This window comes from Neoarius graeffei, chromosome 15, assembly GCF_027579695.1.
Source record: "Neoarius graeffei isolate fNeoGra1 chromosome 15, fNeoGra1.pri, whole genome shotgun sequence".
NCBI lineage: Eukaryota > Metazoa > Chordata > Actinopteri > Siluriformes > Ariidae > Neoarius > Neoarius graeffei.
In genome coordinates this window covers 53134576-53160978 of record NC_083583.1, presented here as the reverse complement: position 1 = coordinate 53160978, position 26403 = coordinate 53134576, and the positions used below count along the sequence as shown (strand labels likewise).

General features: G+C 43.3%; 1 protein-coding gene across 2 annotated transcripts in view; it reads right to left on the bottom strand.

Annotated features, from left to right (window-relative positions):
- The window catches only part of arid3a (AT-rich interactive domain 3A), a 79297-nt gene that overhangs the window by 20855 nt on the left and 32039 nt on the right, over positions 1-26403 (bottom strand). For both annotated transcript variants that reach the window (XM_060941610.1, XM_060941611.1), the window contains exon 4: positions 1189-1261. In XM_060941610.1, the coding sequence (XP_060797593.1) occupies positions 1189-1261 (73 nt within the window). The remainder of the gene's footprint in view (positions 1-1188; positions 1262-26403) is intronic.

Sequence of the window (26403 nt, the reverse complement as noted above, 5' to 3'; positions counted from 1 at the left end):
ATAACAAGACCGCGAAAGATCGCCATTTTTAAGTGACGAGAAGCAGCAGCTGTACAAACACGAAGTCATCCATTATTATTATTATTGTTGTTGCTGCTGCTGCTTCTTCCATGTTGTTTTTGCTTCGATATTCGCGCCAAGGTTTATGCAAACATAGCGACGTAACTGACGTGGCTTCCCTTAGCACTGCAAGCTATGGAAAAGCAAACTGGTTCTCAGCTGGCTCGCAAGTTGAACGAGTTGTGAACCAGCACTGGCCACGAACCAGCCCTGGAACTGATTTAGTGGAAAAGGGGTAAATTTGGTGCTTGTCAAAGTCACTCAAATCCTTAAATCTTGCCCATTTTTCCTGCTTCGAATACATCAACTTCAGGAATCGACTGTTCGCTTGCTGCCTAATATATCCCACCCTTTAACAGGTGCCAGTGTAATAAGATAATCAAAAATGTTATTCACTTCACTGGTCAGTGGTCAAATGTTATGGCTGATCAGTGTAGGTTGCTTTTTGTGTGTTACATTACAGACAACAAAGGCTCTTTTCTCAAATAAAACACTCTCACATGAATAGGGAGCTTTAGTGCTGAATATATGAGGGGGAAAAATATCTGTATACAATACTTTATGTTGGAGCCTATTTGTTAGAAAGGTCAGAAGATAAATGTTCTGATAATTCCAAGGCCAAGCTACAGTATGTGCTCATTTTCACACAGTGGTTTTCTATATGTTCAGAGGCCATAGATCAACTCCAGCATGCTATAAGCAGTAAAAACGTCAATAGCGACCAAGCAGTCATTTAAAAAATGCTGCTTCATCAGGCTGAAACCAGAGCTGGGTGTTCCTTCATGATGACAGGAAGAGAAACACGGGCGTAAATGTTAATGCAACTTCTAAAATTTGCTGGGTTGAATAGTGCCAAGTCTCAAAAAAGACAAATAAAGCCACGGGAAAACGTCTGTTGAAACATGTTTCTGACTGAACTCAATAACTCAGCAGTTGACTAAAAATTAACAAATCAAAGTGTTCATGGACCATGGCTGATTACAAGGCATTTTTTGTGAACATTAACTGCTGCTATGCTGTATTTATAAAAGCAAACTTGGTTTTGGGAATGGAGTCATGTAAATTAAAATGCAATACGGTTATCAATTAAGTGTCTACTACATGTTCATTTCAGTAGCAATTATATACCTCTTTTCTGCATGAAGTTGAACAAATCGTCCAGAAACTCTTTCCTCTTGGGATCGCTGTCCAGTTCATAAAGCTGTGGGGGGAGAGGGGGGGGGGGGGGGGGGGGGGGGGGACACGACCCAAGAATGAGATGAGGCTCCAACTGTAAACTTGATAAAACCGTAAAGCACACAAAACTAACTATAAAAATTGTGCTAGATCACAGAAATACATAATTGTGCACATCAAGATTTGAAATGATTCAACCATGAAATTCCACGTTCATGTCTTAAGTGGCACAAAATCAGCAGAGTTAAAAAAAAAAAAAAAAAATCACGTGTATAAAACAAAATAATTAGCAGCCAATTTCACAAACATGAAGGGCTTAACTGCCATTTCCTCTCATTTGGGTTTAAATCACCTCTGGCTGAAAATCTGTGGTGGGTGTAGTTTTCCCCTCTGTGCATATATGGGATGTGGCCGTGAAGTGTTATTTAAGTAGCAGACATTTTCAATATATATTTGGAGGCACTTGGAGTGCTGTTACACCAAGTTCAAAAATATGGGCAGGTGCAAAAAGGAACCAACAAAACTCAGGGTTCAGCGTCTCAAGTAAAAGCTCCTGCATTGTCATTACGGTGCACCACCTCCTCATGGTTACAGTGGTGCTTGAAAGTTTGTGAACCCTTTAGAATTTTCTACATTTCTGCATAAATATGACCTAAAACATCATCAGATTTTCACACAAGTCCTAAAAAGTAGATAAAGAGAACCCAGTTAAACAAATGAGACAAAATTATTATACTTGGTCATTTATTTATTGAGGAAAATTATCCAATATTACATATCTGTGAGTGGCAAAAGTATGTGAACCTCTAGGATTAGCAGTTAATTTGAAGGTGAAATTAGAGTCAGGTGTTTGTCATCCCCATTGATTGAAATCAGGTGCGAGTGGGCACCCTGTTTTATTTAAAGAACAGGGATCTACCAAAGTCTGATCTTCACAACACGCGTTTGTGGAAGTGTATCACGGCACAAACAAAGGAGATTTCTGAGGACCTCAGAAAAAGCGTTGTTGATGCTCATCAGGCTGAAAAAGGTTACAAAACCATCTCTAAAGAGTTTGGACTCCACCAATCCACAGTCAGACAGATTGTGTACAAATGGCAGAAATTCAACACCATTGTTACCCTCCCCAGGAGTGGTCGACCAACAAAGATCACTCCAAGAGCAAGGCGTGTAATAGTCAGCGAGGTCACAAAGGACCCCAGGGTAACTTCTAAGCAACTGAAGGCCTCTCTCACATTGGCTAATGTTAATGTTCATGAGTCCACCATCAAGAGAACACTGAACAATAATAGTGTGCATGGCAGGGTTGCAAGGAGAAAGCCACTGCTCTTCAAAAAGAACATTGCTGCTCGTCTGCAGTTTGCTAAAGATCACGTGGACAAGCCAGAAGGCTATTGGAAAAATGTTTTGTGGACGGATGAGACCAAAATAGAACTTTTTGGTTTAAACGAGAAGCGTTCTGTTTGGAGAAAGGAAAACCCTGCATTCCAGCATAAGAACCTTATCCCATCTGTGAAACATGGTGGTGGTAGTATCATGGTTTGGGCCCATTTTGCTGCATCTGGGCCAGGACGGCTTGCCATCATTGATGGAACAATGAATTCTGAATTATACCAGCGAATTCTAAAGGAAAATGTCAGGACATCTGTCCATGATCTGAATCTCAAGAGAAGGTGTGTCATGCAGCAAGACAACGACCCTAAGCACACAAGTCGTTCTACCAAAGAATGGTTAAAGAAGAATAAAAAGTTAATGTTTTAGAATGGCCAAGTCAAAGTCCTGACCTTAATCCAATCGAAATGTTGTGGAAGGACCCGAAGCGAGCAGTTCATATGAGGAAACCCACCAACATCCCAGAGTTGAAGCTGTTCTGTACGGAGGAATGGGCTAAAATTCCTCCAAGCCGGTGTACAGGACTGATCAACAGTTACCAGAAACGTTTAGTTGCAGTTATTGCTGCACAAGGGGGTCACACCAGATACTGAAAGCAAAGGTTCACATACTTTTGCCACTCACAGATATGTAATATTGGATCATTTTCCTCAATAAATAAATGGCCAAGTATAATATTTTAGTCTCATTCGTTTAACTGGGCTCTCTATCTACTTTTAGGACTTGTGTGAAAATCTGATGTTTTAGGTCATATTTATGCAGAAATATAGAAAATTCTAAAGGGATCACAAACTTCCAAGCACCACTGTAAATTCAACATTGAAGCTGTGCTCCAATTAAGCCCGAGTAGAGACAGACCTAGGAGACCCAAGACAAAAAACACACTGACTGTATTAAGCACCTTCACATATGAAAGCTATACCGTGTGAGGTAAAAACACGGAATAGATGCATTTCATTCCCACTCGGTCTTCTATAAGGGAAAAGTAACATTGTGTATTTCCACCTGACTATTTAACGGAATGCTACAGAGCACGAACAAGGCAAGACCAGATACTGTACATGACTTGTAATTTACTAGGCAGCAAGCACTGTATTGAAAAGCCCAAGCCAAGACATTAGCTAGATAGCAACATGGCACAAGTCAAACTGCATCACATCTCTGTTGAACAAGTTCTTCTCCCATTTCTGAACATTTGTTTTGTTCAAGCAAAGGCTATTTATAACAACATTTTTGCTTATACAGTGGGACCACCGTATCCACTGAGACCCTGTCCACACGTAGCCGGGTATCTGCTAAATTGAAGATATTTTTCTACGTTTTGGCCTGTCATCCACATGAAAACACATCAAAAACGAATATTTAAAAAAACTCCGGGCAAAGTGAAGATTTTTGAAAACTCCGTGTATGCCTTTTCGTGTAGACAGAGATAACCGGAGTTTTGCGTTTTAGAATGTCACAATCTGCGCCAAAAAAAATGACAACAAATCTGCCCTGACGTCAAACATGCGACCTTTGTTTACTGCAGAAGCCAGATTAAGCATGGACAAAGAGTAATGGATCGGAGTAGTGCCTTGAAAGCGTTAATTATTGTGCAGGTGCCATTTACATGTTTAATTTTAGAAGCCCAACTACTGACAAGATTCCCAATCAACGTTTTCTTGCGTCTTTTGAAGTTTATACTCCAAAATTGTGTTTAGAAGCAATTCTGTCTCCGAGTCTGTCCAGACGAACGAGCTTGGCGCCATGTTTTATGTTTAGGCGGAAGTGACGCCAACAGAGGGCTATTCTGATGTGATTAGGGGGTAGGATTTGGGGAAATAATGCCATCTACAGGTTTGGAATGCTCATGAATGTGATTGAAAACGCAGATGTTCGGTTATGTGTGGAAGGGATTTTTTTCGAAGACGAGGTGGTGTGGATAAAACATTTTTATAAATGGAGGGGGGGGAAAATGTTCGGTTTTAAAAATACCCGGCTACGTGTGTACATGGCCTGACTCACCAACCTCAGTTTATCCTACAAGCAGGACCTTTCAAAAACTACAATTTCCACACACACCCCTGCTTATAGACAGCATTAACCACGCACATTATATTTCACTTATTATACCCCTTAATTTAACCCTGGCTTACCTTACGATTGTCTTGCGTTTGTTTTTATTTTCCATGCTGATAGTATTTGTGTTCCGCACTTCTACAGTCATCTTTTCATACCTGGTGTTTTTTGTTACTTTGACTATTCTGTGGAAATAAAATGTTTCCACACTTGCTGCCATCTCCACGCCTCAACCATGATTAGAATATTAAGTGGAAATGTCAGAATTCTGGTCATATATGAGAGAGACAGACACTTCACATAACTACCAGAGTATATTGTTTTATTTATTATTGGTTACAGTTGGGGAGGTCATACTGTGTGTAATTTACCTATGATAAAGTTTAATTTGTAAGTATGCGCATGAAAAACAAGCTTTATATACGGTTTGCACCCAACCATGGTTTCAGCTATCTGCGTTAGATCCTGGAACATCTCCCCAGCAGATAAAGTGCTCCCACAGTATTTGCCAGTATTCTCTTTGCTTGTTGCGGTTTTACAGTGAGGCACTAAGGCCCTGTTTACATTATTTCGAATCAGCGGATCATCAGATTAACGTTTTTAAAACGGTTCGCGTACACACAGCAACGCCAATACACGATTCGCGTGCACACAGCAACGCCAATACACGGATACGCTAATCACATGACTAATTAGACGGCACGTCACATGATCCCAGTGCATATCGGGCATGCGCAAGTCACTCACCACTTGCAAGTGGAAGGATGGCAAGCGAACGCCTTCTCCAGCAAATAAACACACCTGGCTGTGATGTTCATGTTCTCACTGAGTTTAAGCGCCTGAAGGAGGTTGAAATGTGTAAATAAACCTCAGTGCGGCTCAGCACTTCCTCCTGCGCTCCAAATCACTCCGCCCTGAACAGCGAGTGCCCTCTGGAGGGTGCGCACTCCGGCCCTGCGTAGCTCACAGAGCGCGCGAGTGAAGTGCACGAGCAGTGATTTGGGACTGAGCCGCTGTGTGTGAGGTCCCAACGCCAGCGAATCAGGAAGGTGGATGTCACAGTGACGTTGTCCAATGACGACGTCAGCTAGAGCTCAGCACAGCGTATCCGTGTATTCTCAATGTTTACACAGCACCGGACCAGACACGAACTGGATTGAATACGTGGGCTCTGGCGGATTCCCGTTTCCTGGCGTTTTAATGTGAACGGACAGTGCATCCATGAAGAAAACGAGACAGATACGGTCTAATGTAAACTTGGCCTATGTGTAGTGCTGTCACAAGATCACATTTACATCATGACCAGTCACAACATGCAAGTCTGATGGTCCCAATTCCCATGATGGAACATTTCCATAAGTGTCAATGTCAACAAGAGGTAGATTAACGTTCCAAATTGGCCGTTTTACTCCCATTCCACAGAACACCATTACAGTATAATAGTAAATATATGGTTTTCAGTGTGAGTGGGAATGGAGTATTACACAACTTCTGCAGTGCTAGTATGACTTTAAACTGCAACCGGTGGGGAGTTTCAGGTCCAGGAGGACATGCGTATAAGGGGTAACTCCACTTTCCCCCAAATCACCATTGCTCCCAGGTCCGCTCTGACCTGGAGTGGTAGCACCTGCCTGGGTTCCAGCTACCTGCCTGGGTTCCAGCTATGGGTTAAATAGTACATAACCAACAAGGTGCTGGCAGCAGGGCACTTTCGGTGCAATGTGGCAGATGAACCCAACAGGATCAATGGCACACCACCTGATTGCATGCGAAAGAGCCACTCAAATGGCCAATGGAGGGCATCACTCAGCAAGTCAGTTGTCACTACGGGGCAACTTCCATACCAGTCAGGTCTGTGGCACTTTTGTACACCACTTGGCATCAGGTCTGAAGGTCCAGAGAGATAACATGGGAGCACGACATCGTTTGTCTTACCTTAACGTGCAAGGCGCTACATTAGGAGAGGAGAAAGAAAGCCCTGTGGCGATGGCGTAAATGCAACAGCTGCAGATCTGAGAAGCTGGAAGTTGCTAGCAGGAACTTTACAGACTGGCAGCTCGCATTTGATGGTTGCAGCCTCGCTGAAGCTCTGGGTAACAGCAGGCTGAGGCAGCATTGCGGGTGTCCAGGCAGAACACTGCCTGTCCTGGAAAGGGAAGCCCCTGGAAAAGGTGGGGTAAAGAAAGCTTACCCAGTCCTTACCCGGCTGGCTTACCACAGCCAGTGGGTCTCCATAATAGCGGTAGAAAGATGAAAAACATGAAATTGATAGTTGGGACTTGGAATGTCCACACCATATTAGACAATGATAAGGAGACCTGAGCATAGAACAGCTCTGATCGCAAAGGAACTAGATTGCTACAGAATCAATATTGTTGCACTCCAAGAGACAAGGCTTGAAGGCCAAAAGACGAGCAAGACAGCGAATACACCTTCTTCTGGAGTGGGAATACCAACAGAAGAAAATAAATGCAGGAGGAGTTGCTTTTGCCATTTCGAATAAGATAGCTGGCAAACTGCCAGTGGGAATATCTGAGTGAATCACAAGTTTACATGTACCCACAGGGAACGATCATTACCTAAACCTGATCAATGTGTATGCACCTACCATGACCTATCCCGATGAAGAAAAAGAAGCCTTCGATCATGAATTAGCTGATGTGGTAGACAGGGTACCTTCAAGGAGAGAAGCTTCTGCTACTGGGAGATTTCAATGCAGGAGTAGGGAATGATCATATAACATACAAAGGTACTATTGGGAAATAGGAACGCAAATGGTGAACTCATGCTCAACTTTTGTACTCAATGTGAACTATGCATCACAAATATCTACTTTCCCCAACCAGACAAAAATTACTTCACCTGGTGCCACCCAAGATCTAAAACACATCTTGATTATGTCGTGACTCGCAGATCCACCATGAGAGAGATTCGGTCAACAAAAAGGTACATCAGAACTTGATCGGAAGGCAAACTCTTCAATCTTGCCAGACTCAAGTCCTTGATCAAAACTCAACAAATTTGCATGCGAGAACTGCTGTATGCAGAGGACTCTGCATTTGTAGCAACAGATTTGGATGACATGCAGGAAATCATTGATCACTTTGCCACAGCTGCAACCCTCTTTGGATTGAAAATCAATACCATGAAAACAGAACTCCTGTACCAACCTTCACCTGAGCCACAGGCAAGATCAAACAATGTTGTTTTGGTCAATGGAACACCTCTTAGGAGTTCTGAGAGTTTCACCTACTTAAGCAGTGCAGTTACCAACACAAACTTATCAGACTTGGGAGGTAGACCGCCGGATTCAAGCTGCCACCAAAGCCTTCAGTACATTACAAAAGCAACTGAGCAATTCCAGCGTTATGGACGTGACACTTGAACTCAAAATGGCAACAAATGACCCAGTGCATGCTTTATTGTCTCCCAGTATTTAAACAGGTGTTGCATATTTTAAGGCTGTACCATACTGGAGAAGTGATAGAACAAGAACAATTCCCATAGTACATCTAGGGCATGCCAGAAAATGCCAATAAAAGATGCGTTATGGATGTGACAGAAAAAGTATCACTTTTCTTGGGTGACACTACATTTTTATCAAACTCTGTGAAATTGTAAACCTAATGTCGAAATGGAGATATCCATTTGATAGAGGGGTCCAAGGTGAATATTAAAAAATCTTTGTTTAAAATATTTTGTATTTCATGCAGAGTTTCGGAAGGAAAAGTCAGCGTTATGGATGTGACGAAATTCCGTTATGGATGTGACGCGTCTGAAATAGACATGGCATATGTTTAGAAAATCAGCAATTTAACCACCATAACCCTTTGAAAAACTCTCTAAATATCAGCTAAAACTATCAAAGTTCTTAAATAATATTTAGGATGGCTATTGTTTTGCTGTTTTGTGGATTTTAGCATACATTTCTGTGGCTTGTGGCAATAATATAGAATTGTACATTATCAAAGTTGATTTTAGCTTGGGGTTAACATTATAAGAAAGAAAGACTGACAGTGACATATTAGGTTGGTTACAAATTGGTTCAACTTATTCACATCTGTAAAATACAGGCCTAGGTGAGATCTCTGGGAGTGGTTTTGATGTATTACATGTTGCTTTATTTTTGCATGGTGAGGTTGACATTTACATGGAATTGCCCAACTATGGTCTCTCCATGACATCAAGAGAACCACCAAGTTGAAAGTATACAACACCACAGTCTTTCCATCTCTGCTTTATTCCACAGAATGCACGACGCTCTACCATAAACCTTTCAAGAAACTGACCAGGCTACAACTCCAACACCTGTGTCAAATCCTTAAAATAAGATGGCAGGACAAGGTCCCTGATGTAGGAGCCCTCAGGAGAGCCAATACAGTAAGCGTGGAAGCCCTGATCACAGCCTCCCAACTTCGTTGGGCTGGACACATCTGGTGCATGCCTGACACACTACTACCCAAAGTCGTTTTCTACAGAGAACTGAGCCTTGGAAAAAGGAGACAAGGAGGACAGAAACTGAGGTACAAAGATGTCTTGAAGAGGAACATGAAGAATGCTGGAATTATCGATCAGATGAGGGAAAGGGGTGCATCGGATAGAGTAACATGGCGAAGCACAGTTAAAAGCTCAGTGTCCGCAATTGAAGACAAGCGTCAAAAGGGAGTATACAAGGGCTCACGAAGCCAGACATTCCATGGCAGCTCAGCCAGGCCATTTGTGCCACCACTGTGGATGACTGTTACTCTGGCGCGGGCCTCGCCGCCCATCTGCATTTCCTAATGAAGCAGTCATCATCGCTAGCAACGGACAGCTGACGACGACAATGCTAGTAAAAAGAGCCAGTTGTCTTGCTGTTAGCAGAAAATGTTTGACTTATCAGATTCTTACACAAATACACATGCAGATATAGACTGCTTTGCTACAGTAGTTATAAAGAAAGCTTGGGCAGCCTAAAATTTTTCTCCGTTATAAGAATCAAAATGTCATTTTTAATCAGAATTTGAAATGCCATTTTGTCAATCTGTTTCTGCTACATGGGTCTCTCAATTCAAGCAGATAAGAACCTGGTCTTGTATAACTGAAAACAACTGCCCGAGATATTTCCCCACCCCCACCACACACACACACACACACACACACGATGGCCATGCAGTAGACAGACTTTACTCAATGGACTTTATGAAGGACTGTTAAATTTTGTCAATATTAACCGAGTTTAAAAGGGGGAGGGGGGGAAAAAAAAAAGAGAACAAATTTTAATTTCAGGTAATTGTTAGTGTGTTTAAATTAATTTTTTTTTACAGACACGCATGTTTTACTGGGAAATACGCCCCTTGTATTTTTCATCCAAGCTCCAGCCGGGATATTGAGAACACAAACCGTGACATAAACCTCTACATGTCACTTGTGAGGAAATTAAATGAATTTTGATAAATAAATTTGAGGAGCTTGTGTTTGTGAATGTGTCTATATAATAATAATAAATAAATAAATAAATAAATAACCACACATTGGCTTGAGGATATGAAGTTTATCTTCTTGTGTTGAAAAACTCATTTCACATACAAAATATATCATGGATCTCTCTCATTATCTGTAGCCGCTTTATCCTGTTCTACAGGGTCGCAGGCAAGCTGGAGCCTATCCCAGCTGACTACGGGTGAAAGGCGGGGTACACCCTGGACAAGTCACCAGGTCATCACAGGGCTGACACATAGACACAGACAACCATTCACACTCACATTCACACCTACGGTCAATTTAGAGTCACCAGTTAACCTAACCTGCATGTCTTTGGACTGTGGGGGAAACCGGAGCATCCGGAGGAAACCCACGCGGACACGGGGAGAACATGCAAACTCCACACAGAAAGGCCCTCGCCGGCCACGGGGCTCGAACCCGGACCTTCTTGCTGTGAGGCGACAGCGCTAACCACTACACCACCGTGCCGCCCTATCATGGATCTGAGGGACATATTTAAATATTGGCTGGCTTGTTTTGTGGTATATTCCATTCAGCTAGCACGATACTCAATTTCAAATATTCAATATCATGCTCGCTGAATGGAATATATCCAATATACCAAGAAAAAAGCCAGCCAATAATAATAATAATAAATAATACACACTTTCCCAGTTTTTCGATGTCCACTGGTATGATGTTCTCTTGTAAATAGGGGGGAACCGTCAGGGCCTTCAGAAAAGGCCCAAACATATCAGCATTTCAAACGTTACATTTAATTTCTTTCATAAAATTATTCTCTTCTAATTCGGCCTCATTTTCTATCAAATTTGCTTCAGAAATGAAAGGGTTACTGTCCTGAAAACATTAAAATAAAAAGTTATCCAATGAGATTTTTTGTGTTTTATCTCTAGGCTGAGAAGAGTTTAGAGCTGGCTCACTAATTGGTTAGGACTTCATTGCCGGGACAGGCAGCCATAGCAGTGGATGTTTATGTTGGAAGAGACGGATGGTTCTGCGTAAGCGCAGCAGAAAAATTCACTGGATATTCGCATCAGCTCCGACATGTGAGGTCACGTCTTAACATGCAATATCGTAAACCATATTCAGCGCTCGTTCTCTACTGGGTAGAGTGTCGTAATACACGTAGGATAAGCAATATGCCAACAATATTGCATGCTATCATACCAAATGAATGAAACCCGCTAGAAGGGAACAGAATACATGTTTTTATTCCATCAAAAAAAGGCCTCCATGTATAATAATTCCCGATATTTCACTCCAGTGACGTCACTCCCAGTGTTTTCCCGCTGACTTGACGTGCGTTGTTAAAATGGCGAACCGGTTCAAAATGAAAATTCTTTTGATGACCTTTAAAAAAATGTAAATAAAATATAAAAGAACATTACATGGTGATGTGAAGATATGAAGGTTATCTTCTTGCACTGAAAATATTTTCACTTGCTCGCTTTGCTCACTCTTGAATGTGTTCACCACTCGAAGATAAACTTCATATCTTTGTGCAAACCATGCAATATCCCCTATATACTTTGTAACAAAAGTATGTTTTGGATTCATTGCAAGGCTGTTGATCAGTGTAGTAAAACCTGTCAAGCTGGTGTTACACTGGCACTACACTGGCACATCAAAATTGTTTTTGCAGGCAGGCTGTTTTTCAAAAAATCTGTATTGTATGTTGTGTGATTTCTAGAACATTTCTGGTAACACCATGCCCAACTGCCATTGGTACCAATAAGAATCTTGAGCAAAAATAACACCAATAGAACCTTGGGTACTGGACTGGGACCTAATTTGGCAATGGTGGTGAGGGACACAACTCCAGTTCTTGAATGCGGTGGTACTTCATGCAGTGGAAAAAAGAAAACCCACACAAAGAGCACTTCAGTTTATACAATTCCACATTTTCTACTCTGAATATAAAACATAACAGGTTACTGAAATCTGAAAATGTGCCTGTACACACTGCATTTCTTAATGCCACACGGAAACAGTTTATAGTCATTTCGAAACTAGCAATGATCCATGATGTCGTCGGACTCCAAAACAAACACACACACACACACCAAACCCATGATAAAACTAACAATATACAAGGTCATATCTCTGGAAAATCTGGTATTACTGCATGAAGCAGTGTACATATTGTTCATTTTCACAAGTGCAAAAGCTGAAGCAACATCTGAAGGCTTCACTCAGTGCGTTTACATGCACATCCAAATCGAGCTACTGTCGGTAATCGAGCTAAGGGTCCCAGCAGGGGGGCCAGAGAAATCCAATCCTACATGCACACAAGGAAATCGAGCTATTGTGTGAGGTACATTGTGCACCCGAGCCACAGGTGGCGCTACACGCCCCATCGTGTTGGTACACTTCCGGTTGTCGTCATGAAGAGCTATTCAAGAGTATAAACAAAGTTATCAGTTCCGTGTTCACAAGAAGAACGACGACGAGGACAGCAACATCGAGAGATGTTGTTCCTCCTGACCTCTTCTGCTGCTTGCTACTACTACTGTTGTCATGCCGACCGAGGCTGTTGTGTTTCCCGCTTGTGGTCTCGTCACTCGTCACTTCCGGAAGGGGCAGTGCTGAAGTAGCTCGACAGGGTTTACATGCACTAAGTAGCTCGGCTACAATCGCATAATCTAGGTCGCGTAGTTCGATTACGAGAAATCCAGTTCGGTTCGATTTCAGCCGAGCTAAGGTGTTTCCTAGCCTGGGAAATCCCATGCTGCTTTGCACAATCGTTCCGATCTGAAAAGACAGCATGGAAACTATGGTCTAAAGGCTCGCCTGAGTTAGAGAGCCAATCAGAGAGTGGGGAGGGGTGGAAAGACGGCGACGCGTACTACTCGACAAAACGGAAGCTTGTAGTTTATTTGGGACTGTTTACGGATCACATTTAACATGGCGGCGAGCGATACGAACCAAACTTTCAATCAAGCTTTCTCTTGCACAAACGGCAGTAATCGTTCGGTGCCATTGTTTTCCTATTTTTGTTTTGCCTTCTCTTTCTCTTTCCTTCTCTTCTTCACCTCTTCGTCGCTCTAACTACGTCACCGGGTACAACTGCCATGATTGGCCATGGGCTACGTATACGCCAAATGATAGACATTCGCAACGTCCAATAAACGGCCGTTGACAATCGTAAACCACACCTCCCCTACGAGAAATACAATAGGCGGATTCCAGACCATATTTCACTTGTGATATGGTCTGGTGTTAACCAGACTAGGTGCTTCCATGGCATTTAGAACTTCGATTTCAGTCGAGCTACGGCAGAAATTCGATTTTCTCTATGTGCATGTAAACGCACCGACTGTGATAATGGCACATCAAGGCTGCCAGAGAGGAAGGCAGATATCATTAGCTCGTGCAGTGCCCATTAGGCTGTGCTCATCGTCACACAGTCTCCATTTTCTATCCAGGGAGTAACAGGGAAGGGTAATTATTACATCTCTTGGGAAACAAAACAAGGAGAGCAAGACTTCAAGGGACGGAGGCTGGGGTGAAGTAGGCCCAAAGGGTTATTGGAAAGTGGGGGGAAGGGATGAGAGAAGGAGGAGTCAGATGACGGAGTTGGGTGTGTGTTTAATGCAGCATGGGCTTAATTACAGGATGCATGCACTTTTGAGGAGCACCACACCATAAATTTCTCAAACAGCTCCTCTTGGTCTCTCTCCCTCCCTCTCATGGAATTCCACCAGTGCCTTCTTCCTCTCATTTACAAACAGTCCGTCCTTTTCCCAGTATGTCCAAACACATCAGTGGACCCTTACCAGCTTCGGCAGTTATCAAAAGCAAAGCATTTATAAACCCATCCTGCTGCCACATCATCAACAACTCCTCCTCCAGCGCTCAAATGAGACTGTGGATTAAATAAATATCATTATTTTTAAATTTCCCACTTTTTGTGAAATAGCTTCCTCTCACATGGAAAAAAAATTAAAATCCAACCTTTACTTGAAATAAATTTCAGAGAAAACCAAATCCCTCATCCAGAAATAATACATTTTCAGCAAAAACACGACACTATTATTAACACCCCTGCATTTAATACTTTGTACAACCTCCCTTTGCCAGTAAAACAGCACCATGTCTTCTCCTATAACATTTTATAAGGCTGGAGATACAGAGCAGGGCATCTGAGACCGTTCCTCTACACAATCCCTCCAGATCATCCGGGGTCCTCGGCCCCCTCTTGTGCTCTCTCCTCTTCAGCTCAGCCTACAGGTTTTCAATGGGGTTCAGGTTAGGGGACTGAGATGGCCGGGGCAGAAGCTCGATTCTGTGCCCAGTTAGCCACTTGCGTGTTAATTTGGACATGCGCTTCAGGATCATTGTCTTGCTGGAATATCCAATGACCACCCAGTTTTAGTTCCCTGACAGAGGCAGCCAGATTGTGATTTAAAAATGTCCTGGTATTTCATGGAGGGCGGCACGGTGGTGTAGTGGTTAGCGCTGTCGCCTCACAGCAAGAAGGTCCTGGGTTCGAGCCCAACGGCCGGCGAGGGCCTTTCTGTGCGGAGTTTGCATGTTCTCCCCATGTCCGCGTGGGTTTCCTCCGGGTGCTCTGGTTTCCCCCAAAGACATGCAGGTTAGGTTAACTGGTGACTCTAAGGTGGGGTTTACATTAGACCGTATCAGCGGATCATCAGATTAACGTTTTTAAAACGATTAACGTGCACACAGCAACACCAATACACGATTCGCCTGCACACAGCAACGCCAATACACGGATACGCTCGGCTCCGCAGGCATCCTGCGCTCCAAATCACTCCGCCCTGAACAGCGAGTGCCCTCTGGAGGGTGCGCACTCCGGCCCTGCGCAGCTCACAGAGTGCGCGAGTGAAGCGCACGAGCAGTGATTCGGGACTGAGCCGCTGTGTGTGCGCTCTCAGTGCATATCGGGTATGCGCGTCACTTACCACTTGCAAGTGGAAGGATGGCAAGCCTAAAGACAATCATAACTACACAATGGGCAGTATTTGCATCAGTATTTGCAGTATTTTCATACTTTTATACTCTTTAATGAAAGGTGATACAAGGTGGAAGTCCGCGCCGTTTTTCAGCAGTCGCGTCACATGACCAACGCCAGCGAATCAGGAAGGTGGATGTCACAGTGACGTTGTCCAATGACGATGCCAGCTAGAGCTCAGCACAGCGTATCCGCATATCTCAATGTTTACACAGCACCGGACCAGACACGATCTGGATTGAATACGTGGACCCTGGCGGATTCCCGTTTCCCGGCGGTTTAATGTAAACGGACAGTGCATCCGCGAAGAAAACGAGACAGATACGGTCTAATGTAAACTTGGCCTAAATTGACCGTAGGTGTGAATGTGAGCGTGAATGGTTGTCTGTGTCTATGTGTCAGCCCTGTGATGACCTGGCGACTTGTCCAGGGTGTACCCCGCCTTTCGCCCATAGTCAGCTGGGATAGGCTCCAGCTTGCCTGCGACCCTGTAGAACAGGATAAAGCGGCTAGAGATAATGAGATGAGATCTCATATTCCCTGAATTATGAAGGTCAACACACTTCTCCCTCATTTGGTTTATATATGTTCTCTTATCTTTCCCATGTTGAGGGATGACTAAGGGAATTTGGCCTCTGCGTCACCTCATATTTGTCCCCCAGTTGATCAGGAAGCCCTGGATTACAGCTTGAAAAGTTCCTACACACTCCAATCAACTCAAACATGTACAATTTAAATGGGAAACATGCTTCAGTTACATTGTGTTCACTATAATTTCCAGGGGTGCCAATAATAGTGGCACACGTTTAAATTTATTTCTTGAGGGATTTGTTTTTCCTCTGAATAAACTTAGATTGGATTTCTCTCATTCCTCAGTGTGAGATGAAGCTACTTCACCAAAAGTTGGATTTTTTCCAAATGGTTTTTACTGATCTTTACATGGGCGGAGAGACCATCATCACGGAAAGATCAATCTATAAAAATACACACACAAAATATTGAACATGCATAAAATTTAGCATAGCACGCAGCAGCAATAAACCATTGCACAATATTGAACATGCGCATCTAACGAGGTAAAAAGAGCAAACGCTTTCATGTCCAGCCTGAAGTGTTCTCTCCACCATGACAACAGCAAAGGCTCGTTAACAGAGAACTGCAAAATGAAAACCAAATCAACTCTTTCATGGTTCTGCACACTTCCCTTCACAAAGATCAGCCTTTATGACAGGATATTTGGCCTGCCAACGTCCTAACGCTACAGTGGAAACACATCTATCGGACACAAAGAAGAAAATATAATGTCTTTGTACCTGTACTCTCATTAACTGGATCAGCAGTGTAATGGAAAAATTCACAGAGCAAACCAGATGTTAGTATGTCAGTCTAATAGAGCAAAAAAAATTACACACTGAAAATAGCTTTCAAATTTTATATTGAGAAGAGAAGAAAAAAAAAAAAAAACATACACGATGAAAAGATCAGACAAACCATTCACGGCAGCATTCAGTATAAGGAGAACACTTTATACAAAAGCTTTAAATACACTTCAACTGCTTGCAAGCTAATCCTGTAGTGTATTGTATAGAACAGAGGAATAATAAGCAGACAAACATGCTCATTAAAGCAGTCATTCGATTTTAGTCGAGCCTCCAAATAACCAGCAAAGTTCGAAAACCGTTTTGTGTTAATGTAGGTAAGAGCTCTCTCTCTTGTGAACATTAATGTAAGAAAAGGCCAATGTCCACTACACCTGCATTTCCCACATTTTAGTGGATATTACTGACGTAAACGGCGGCACGGTGGTGTAGTGGTTAGCACTGTCGCCTCACAGCAAGAAGGTTCTGGATTCGAACCCAGCGGCCGACGAGGGCCTTTGTGTGTGGAGTTTGCATGTTCTCGCCGTGTCTGTATGGGTTTCCTCCTACAGTCCAAAGATATGCAGGTTCGGTTAAATGGTGGTTCTAAATTGACCGTGAGTGTGAATGGTTGTTTGTGTCAGCCCTGCGATGAGCTGGCAACTTGTCCAGGGTATGCCCTGCCTCTCACCCATGGTCAGCTGGGATAGGCTCCAGCTTGCCCCCCGGCAGATAAGCGGTTATAGATAAAAACAAACAAACTGAAGTAAACAAACTTCATTCGGGCTGTGATAAATGGTCAGGCTTTACAAAATCTACCCATCAGACAAAATGCATTTAGATTTAGAGAATACGGACCAAGTTTTAAAGAATGGCACAAAAACATGTACAGTACATTTCTTTGCACAGCTATGACAGCATTAAGTGTAATATTTTAATATTCTTGTGTGTCTAATATAATACCACCATGTGTTCTGGGTGTAAAAATGCTTTTATATAAATGCACCTGAAGTCACAAGAGAAAAAAGAAAAAAAAAAAAAAACTTCTACATTGACTGGATATTTAATTAAAAGGCAGAACATTTTTTCCCCCACTATGGTTTTGTCTTCACTAAGGCTTCCCCATCTGTAACTTTCATGTCATGTCATGTGGAGTTTGTCACTGTGTACTCTAATTTTAAGCATGTGTGGTCTCATAAATGGTTTTTCTGTTGGTTCACTTCTGCATTGGAGATAGCTCTGGGCATCTCGGATATCAATAGACACAAGAGTACTCTGAGAGCACAATATCCCCTGCTGGCAACTAGGCCATAACCCTGGTAAAATGCGACTGAATTGAACGAAATTGCAATATACATATTACCGACATATAACAAAGAATCCTACCAAGTTTCATGAAATTCCTCCAAAAATTGAGAGAGGAGTTGATTTCAGAAGGCAAGTACCCTTCCCGGGACGAACAGACGGACATCGCCACGACATTATCCCCCTTCGGGCCTTTCAGCTAGCGGGGAGATAAAAACTTTTTGCCAAATTAAATGAAATTCCTCCGAAAATTGAGAGGGAAGTTGATTTCAGAAAGCAAGCACACCTTGATGAAATTGCCCAAGTACAAGTTTGTTAATAATCAAGGGCATAACTCGTAAAATTTGCCCAAATTAAACGAAATTTCAATATGCACATAAGTGTCATATAACGAAGCCTTTTGCAAAGTTTGGTGAAATTCCTCCACAAATTGTGAGCAGAGGAGTTGATTTCAGAAGAACGTACACAGTCATGAAATTGTCAAAGTACATGTTATTTAATCAAGGGTCAAAACTCTGGTAAAATCTTCACAAATGAAATTAAATCGCAATATGCGTATTACCGTCATATAACAAGGCCTTTTGCCAAGCTTCAAGAAATTCATCCAAAAATTGTGAAAGGAGTTGATGTCAGAAGGCGAGCACACCTTCATGAAACTGTGAAAGTGCAAGGTTGTTAATCAAGGGCCACGACTCTGGTAAAACGCGACCGAATTGAACAAACAACATGCGTACTATCGACATAATGCCTTTTGCCAAGTTTCGTGAAATTTCTCCAACAGTTGTGAGAGGAGTTGATTTCAGAAGGAAAAAACACTCATGAAATTGTCAAAGTATAATTTTATCATCAAGGACTGTAACTCTGGTAAAATGTGGCTGAATTTAATGAAATTACAATATGTGTAGTACAGACGTAGAACAAAGAATCCTGCCAAGTTTCATGAAATTCCTCCAAAAATTGTGAGAGGAGCTGATTTCAGAAGGCGAGCACCCTTCTTGGGATGGACGGAAATCGCCACGACATCATCCCCCTTCGAGCCTTTCAGCTAGCAGGGGATAATAAACTAGGCCACTAACTATAGATAGGTACATAAACCAAAGAAACACCAACCAAAGAACAAATGCAAAAATATTGGGGGGGGGGGGGGGGGGGGGGAGTAATGGACGGACACGACCCCACAAGACATTCACAAGCTTCCGACCAAATTAAGGAACAAATAAATGCTCTAACTGTCCACCACCCCTGAATCAGCCCCTTTTTTTTATTTATAATAATATACACACACTTTTTAATGGCCCAATTTGCACTCTTGCTCTTTCGCCCTCTCCCTCACCTGATTGGCTGTTGCCTCCTGCCAGTCACCATAAGCCCCTTACATACAACCTGTTCAAGGTGGGAATGTTGTGCCTTTATTCCGCATCACCAATGTGTAAAATGTCCGAATATGGAGGGTGTGGGGGGCATGAGAAGAGCCTGTGCTGCGTTGTTCCACCTCAGAGTCGGAATTGAGGACTCCATAAAAGGGACAGCCAGCATGGCAGGACGGGGGGGGTGAGGTTTTTTGACACGGACATACTTCTTTTCGAGACCAGCACAAATTCAGACGTTCCAGTCTATGGCGTCCAAGGTCCATGTGCCTTTCTGCTTCGAATTGCTTCCTACTTCTCTTCTGATTGCACAGAAACTTTGCTTGCATTTGAAGAGTGGTATAAATGTAAACAGCTAGAAAAAAAAAAAAGGCACCTCTCCTCAGTTCACCTGCTGTTATTGTTTTGAAAGCAATGCCCGTGTGCTCGGGGTATTTGTATTTCTGATGCACAGCATGTTCTACATCATCTAGACACCAACACACTGTTTGTATCACACCTCTGCTTCCAGAACACCAGCATGCAACGTCTCATCTCATCTCATTATCTCTAGCCGCTTTATCCTTCTACAGGGTCGCAGGCAAGCTGGAGCCTATCCCAGCTGACTACGGGCGAAAGGCAGGGTACACCCTGGACAAGTCGCCAGGTCATCACAGGGCTGACACATAGACACAGACAAGCATTCACACTCACATTCACACCTACGGTCAATTTAGAGTCACCAGTTAACCTAACCTGCATGTCTTTGGACTGTGGGGGAAACCGGAGCACCCGGACGAAACCCACGCGGACACGGGGAGAACATGCAAACTCCGCACAGAAAGGCCCTCGCCGGCCCCGGGGCTCGAACCCAGGACCTTCTTGCTGTGAGGCGACAGTGCTAACCACTACACCACCGTGCCGCCCCAGCACGCAACGTAAAAAAAAAATAAATAAAAAAAACCCCACTGGCACGGCTTTATACTGGATGTGTTTGATTTAGTATAAAAAAGCCAAACTTGGCATAACAAGGGTTCTTCTTAATAGCCATATTGTGGGATCTCTTTAAAATGAGCATGAGAGAGTCAGACTTTTTTTTTTTTTTTAAAAGGCCTGAAGTTGAGCTTGCAAATAAATTTCTCTCCAATCTGAACCAACATCCTAACTACTCCAGCAGCGTCATTGAGTATTTTAGTCCTCTTAATCAATAATTTTTTTTTAAGTTTAACAGCACATTCCTGCATACAGTAGCTTAAATGTGTTATACCGACTTGAATGCAGTATTTTAATGTAGAAACGACAGCAATTCTTTACGGTGTGCATTTCATCAAAGCCATTCAGTGAACACGGAATCCATCACCCTTCGTGGTCACAGAGAAGGCCCCAAAATGCTTTTATGATATACAAGACACCGGTGTCGAAACCCTGTAACGGCATTTCACACCTGCCATAAGCAGCATGGGGGGGGGGGGGGGGGGGGGGGCGCGTAAACTAACCGGTGAGCCAGTTTCAGTCTTACAGAGCAGATTTGCTCAACATCCTCCAGAATCATAATAAAAGAACATGAGCGTTCTCTGACTGAATGGTGGGCAGGCCCTGCGGACATCTCTGATAAAAGGGAGCGCCATTGTGTGAAAACAATAGTGCTGGCTTCCATAACCATAGCCTTATTCTCTCCAACTGAATCAGCAGCACAAACAGGGTTGGAACAAACACCTGCATGGCGAGAAATGTTACTTTGTGTCTCACTCCATCAGAGTGAAACCTGAAACTCAAAAGATCTGCACCGTTTAATAATTCAAATGACTTTTGTATTTAGCAAGCTTGCAAATCAGATATAAAGCAGGACCGTTTTCGCTCCTTACGGGGCAGGAAGCGAAATTTTAAGCAGTGGCAGTTGTGCGTCTTTTCCCAAGAGAGGTACGTCTGCATCCCTGAGCGGAGAACGAGATGGCACAAAAATAAAAATTAAAAAAAAGGAGAGAAGACTGAAAATTTTCTACTCAACCTCCATGAAATAACATAAGCAGATAAGAAACAAAAGGGCCAAAGTACGTACAAATTAATCTGCAAGTTAGCACAACTCCATTTCTCGTGTAAAACAACTTCAGTTGTATGGCATGGAAAAGGCTAAATTTCCTACAGATGACCAACTACAGCTTCTTTACATTTGATCCAAAAAACAAGAAGTCAGATGTTCTGTTTTCTGCCACACTAAATGAACATACAAATTTCCTCACGCTGAGATCTTGCAAGTGCAAGCATGCAACTATCTAGACGGAGGATTAGAACCAGACCAAGCAAAACCTGTGCATTTTCAGTTCCCTTTCTGCAGGGCTTCTCGCAGACAAGCCAAAAAAAACCAAAACAAAACAACAAAAAGTCTCAATATTAGACCAGAAGGGGGAAAAAAGAAAACCTAATTAAAATAAATATTTTATACATCTAAAACCAATTTTGAGTTAAAGGGAGCAAGAAGAAACCCAAATGTTAATAATCAATGAGACGAGGCTTACTAAGGCTCTTGTTGCTTGGCCTTTCAACCCCCTCCAAATGTCACAAAACCTCGTGTTTCCATCTAATGACAATCTCCATGCGCCCAAGGCCTGTACAGCACAAGCAACAGAAAAATGTTTAACCTTGGACAGCCTTCAATTTATCCCACTGTAACTGTATTTTGATGTGCGCACATAGCTTACATCATATATCCTCAGTGGACAACAGGGGTGTTATTATATTTTCAGATCACAATACAATATTAGGCGGCACGGTGGTGTAGTGGTTAGCGCTGTCGCCTCACAGCAAGAAGGTCCTGGGTTCGAGCCCCGTGGCCGGCGAGGGCCTTTCTGTGCGGAGTTTGCATGTTCTCCCCGTGTCCGCGTGGGTTTCCTCCGGGTGCTCCGGTTTCCCCCACAGTCCAAAGAGATGCAGGTTAGGTTAACTGGTGACTCTAAATTGAGCGTAGGTGTGAATGTGAGTGTGAATGGTTGTCTGTGTCTATGTGTCAGCCCTGTGATGACCTGGCGACTTGTCCAGGGTGTACCCCACCTTTCGCCCGTAGTCAGCTGGGATAGGCTCCAGCTTGCCTGCGACCCTGTAGAACAGGATAAAGCGGCTAGAGATAATGAGATGAGATGAATGAGAATACAATATTACAAATATTATGTCATGATATTTAAATGTAAGCCCCCCCCAAACTTGAGCTTAGATTCATATAAAATTCAGATGGTTGGAAAAGCTATACAAACTGGTCGCTTTAAATTCGGCACCATGGATCCAACGTCCCCAGCTTCAAACCTATTGTCTTTGAGAAAGCTTGCATGTTTACAGTGCAGGAAGCCTTCAAGTTTGCAGTTACGAACCCCTGGCTTAAAATGCTTTCTGCTTACGAGTTGGGACGGTCCTTAAGCTCGAAGGCACAAATTCATCCCAAAATACCGCATACCAAGGCAGGTACCATTACGTGGGTTTTCATCAACCTGCTTAATGCAAAATTTGAAAATGGCACCACCCAGATAAAGAGGGAGAAATGGAAACGTGAATTTCGAAAAATAAGTCTCATAGCACAAGAACTTTTATACGCTCACGAGGCGGTTTTTCAGGCAGTATATTTGTGCAAAATTGAAATGGACACACGTTTTTTTGCATTTAAGTCAATCAATGAAATCAATCGAACTCACCATGCCAACATTCATCAGATCTTGGAGCTCCGTTGCCATACTTAATCGGAATGACTATTGCGAGAGGAGAAAACCCCAGCTTTAAAAGTCGCATAACATCACTCAATGGAAGCACAGACCATTTGCAATTATGTTTGACATGTGGAAAATTAAAATCCATGAAATTTTTAGAATAGGTTATCATACGGTGAAAATTTCAGACTGTACGACCCCTACTTCTAAATAAAACACAGTAGTACTGAGAATATTTTGGAGTAGCAGCCACAAGAACAGTTGGATGATGGTACAAGTGCTAACCAACAATTCCAACAGATCTACCTTATGCCTCGGTCACAACCGGCCGTACGTGCTCCTACGGCTGGTCTACGTGCAAAAAACGCAAGAAACGCACGGAGGGCGCGCGTGTGATGTGCTGATTTTCGAGCTGTAGACTGGCCGCAGAGGTTCTTTGTCATGTCAAACAAACTCTACGGGCGCTTACATTTTTTTCAGGTTGCAAGACAAATTTACGGCCAACGTGCGTCTTTCTCCACGAACAAAAAAAAACAGCGATTTGGGAAACGCCAAAAATCGCATGGCCAAAAAATCGTATGTCCGGTTGTGACCTAGGCTTTACTACAGAATTCAGCTCCAGCTCTAATGCAAACAGACTGGTTACCTGTTGGAGGCGTGTCAGATTTAGATTTGAGCTGTACTCTGCATAGCATTGTCTAGGAATAATTACTGCTACATGCCTAATGGACAAAAGGCTTATTGTTCCAAGTTCCACAAAGCTAATCTAAAATACGTGATTGCCTGAAAGGATGAAGAAAATTAGTTATTTTTAAAAGTGTAGATTCAGTGATGCTGCATCCACCAATTGTGCTCTTCATAGAGGTTATGGCCGAGTACGCATGTCACGCGCAGAAGATGTGAAGGCAAAAAGAGGAACCGACTTCAATACAAGAAGCAATCCAGAGCTACAAAAGGGAAAGCAAGCCAGATAAAACTGCTGTGCTAAGCCTCTGTGCGTTCTTTGTTTATGTTCTAGCAGCTCTTCCCCCTCCTTCTGCTCTAAACTGAAAGCTTGCCAGTTTTTCGAAGCCTCAGGTTATGTGGCTTTGACGTCGGCCTGACTGCTGCTTGAAGAATTCTTAACATGGAGTCGCTGCCAAGAAGAAACTCGTCATGGCAGCACGTACAGTTTGGCCAGAGTTCAACTACGGGAAAAGTAAAATGAAACTCCCCCCCCCAAGTGCTTGTCATTACAAGGCTTATTAATCCTAACAGGCTTAGATACAGGTCAATGGAAATTTAAACGCAGCTTCCTTAAAAGGAGCATTATGGGAATAACACAAATAAATGAAGTAAAAATATGATCTACACTTAAATATACACTACCGTTCAAAAGTTTGGGGTCACCCAGACAATTTTGTGTTTTCCATGAAAAGTCACACTTTTATTTACCACCATAAGTTGTAAAATGGGGCGACACGGTGGTGTAGTGGTTAGGGCTGTCGCCTCACAGGAAGAAGGTCCGGGTTCGAGCCCCGTGGCCGGCGAGAGCCTTTCTGTGCGGAGTTTGCATGTTCTCCCAGTGTCCGCGTGGGTTTCCTCCGGGTGCTCCGGTTTCCCCCACAGTCCAAAGACATGCAGGTTAGGCTAACTGGTGACTCTAAATTGACCGTAGGTGTGAATATGAGTGTGAACATGTGTCTATTGCCGCTTTTCCACTACAAACGCGGCTGAGTCGGGCTGAGCCGTGCCGTGCTGAGTCGAGCTGAGTGGGGCTGTTGAAGTTGCATTTCGACTACAACCGCGCTGAACCGTGCTGGCTGGAAGTGGGTGGACACATTGGGTGGAGTTAGCGAAAGTGGGTGGACGTCACGTGATGTCGTTAAGCAGCGCAAACAGTGACATCAGTGAGCTTTTAAGCGGTAGTCTCACGACCCGGATAGTAAACAATAAACATGGAGGACATGAAGTTGTTAGTGTTGCTGGTCTTGGTGCTGTGGCTTGTTGTCACTGACAACGCGGACAGATACTGGCAAGAGCGTATAGATGAGGGGAGGTGCATAAGGCTTCAGAAATTCTCGTAATTCTTCTCCTTCCGGGTTTGCGGTGTTTACAGATCCCAGCGCGCTCGCGGGGCATGTGTGGGCATGTGAGGACACGCCTCCTCACCAATCAGTGCACAGGGGAGTGTCTGCTCACGCCCCCAGCCTCACTCGGCACGGCTTGGCTCGCTTCAGCCCCACTCCAAAACGGTGCGAGGTTTAGGGGTTAAGCAGGGCTGAAGCGAGCTGAGTCGTGCTGGTTTTTGGTAGTCGAAACGCGAGCCGTGTCGGGCTGAAGTGAGCTGAAGCGAGCTGAAGTGAGCTGAAAAAGGGTAGTGGAAAAGGGCCATATGTGTCAGCCCTGTGATGACCTGGCGACTTGTCCAGGGTGTACCCCGCCTCTCGCCCGTAGTCAGCTGGGATAGGCTCCAGCTCGCCTGCGACCCTGTAGAACAGGATACAGCGGCTACAGATAATGAGATGAAGTTGTAAAATGAATAGAAAATATAGTCAAGACATTTTTCTGGCCATTTTGAGCATTTAATCGACCCCACAAATGTGATGCTCCAGAAAGTCAATCTGCTCAAAGGAAGGTCAGTTTTATACAGTCGGAGGAAAATGTTTGTACACCCTTTGGAATTTTTTACATTTCTGCCTAAATTGGTCATAAAACATTGCCTGAACTCTCCAGCAATCTTAAGAATGAACAAACAGTGTCTGCTTGAACTAAAACCACTCAAACAATTACATGTTATCATATTTTTATTGGCCATAAGATGGAAATATTGACAGGATAGGGAGGCATAAGTAAGTACACCCTTAGCTAAGGCTCATCCAAGAGCTAATTAGACTAATTAGATGATAAAACAATTTGACTCAGGTGTGAGCCAACCTGATGTCCAATCATTGAGGTGTGTTGTAAGCTACCCACCCCACTGGAAAACCAGTTAAAAGGTGTGTTTTGATGAGAGGCATGTTCTGTGCATCATGCCTCGCTCAAAGGAGCTGTCTGAAGACTTAAGACACAAAATAATTGATTTGTATAAAGCTAAAAAGGGTTACAAAACCATCTCTAAGACCCTTGGTGTTCATGTGTCTACAATTAGAAAAATTGTGTATAAATGGAGACAATTTGGAACGGTTGTTACTCTGCCAAGGAGTGGCCGCCCTGCGAAGATCACTCCAAAGGCACTGCGAGTCATCATCAATGAGGTAAAAAAGAATCCAAGAGTGTCCGCTGAAGACTTGAGGAAATCACTGAAACATGCAGACATCTCTGTGGACACATCGACTATAAGAAAGACACTGAACAAGAATGGGATTCATGGGAGAAGGCCACGGAGGAAGCCATTGCTGTCCAGAAAGAACATTTCTGCTCGTTTGGAGTTCGCGAAAAAGCATTTGGATGCTCCTCAGCGCCACTGGAAAAACATATTGTGGTCTGATGAAACCAAAGTTGAATTGTTTGGGGGGAACACACCACATCATGTGTGGAGGAAAGTTGGTACAGCACACCATCAGCAAAACCTCATC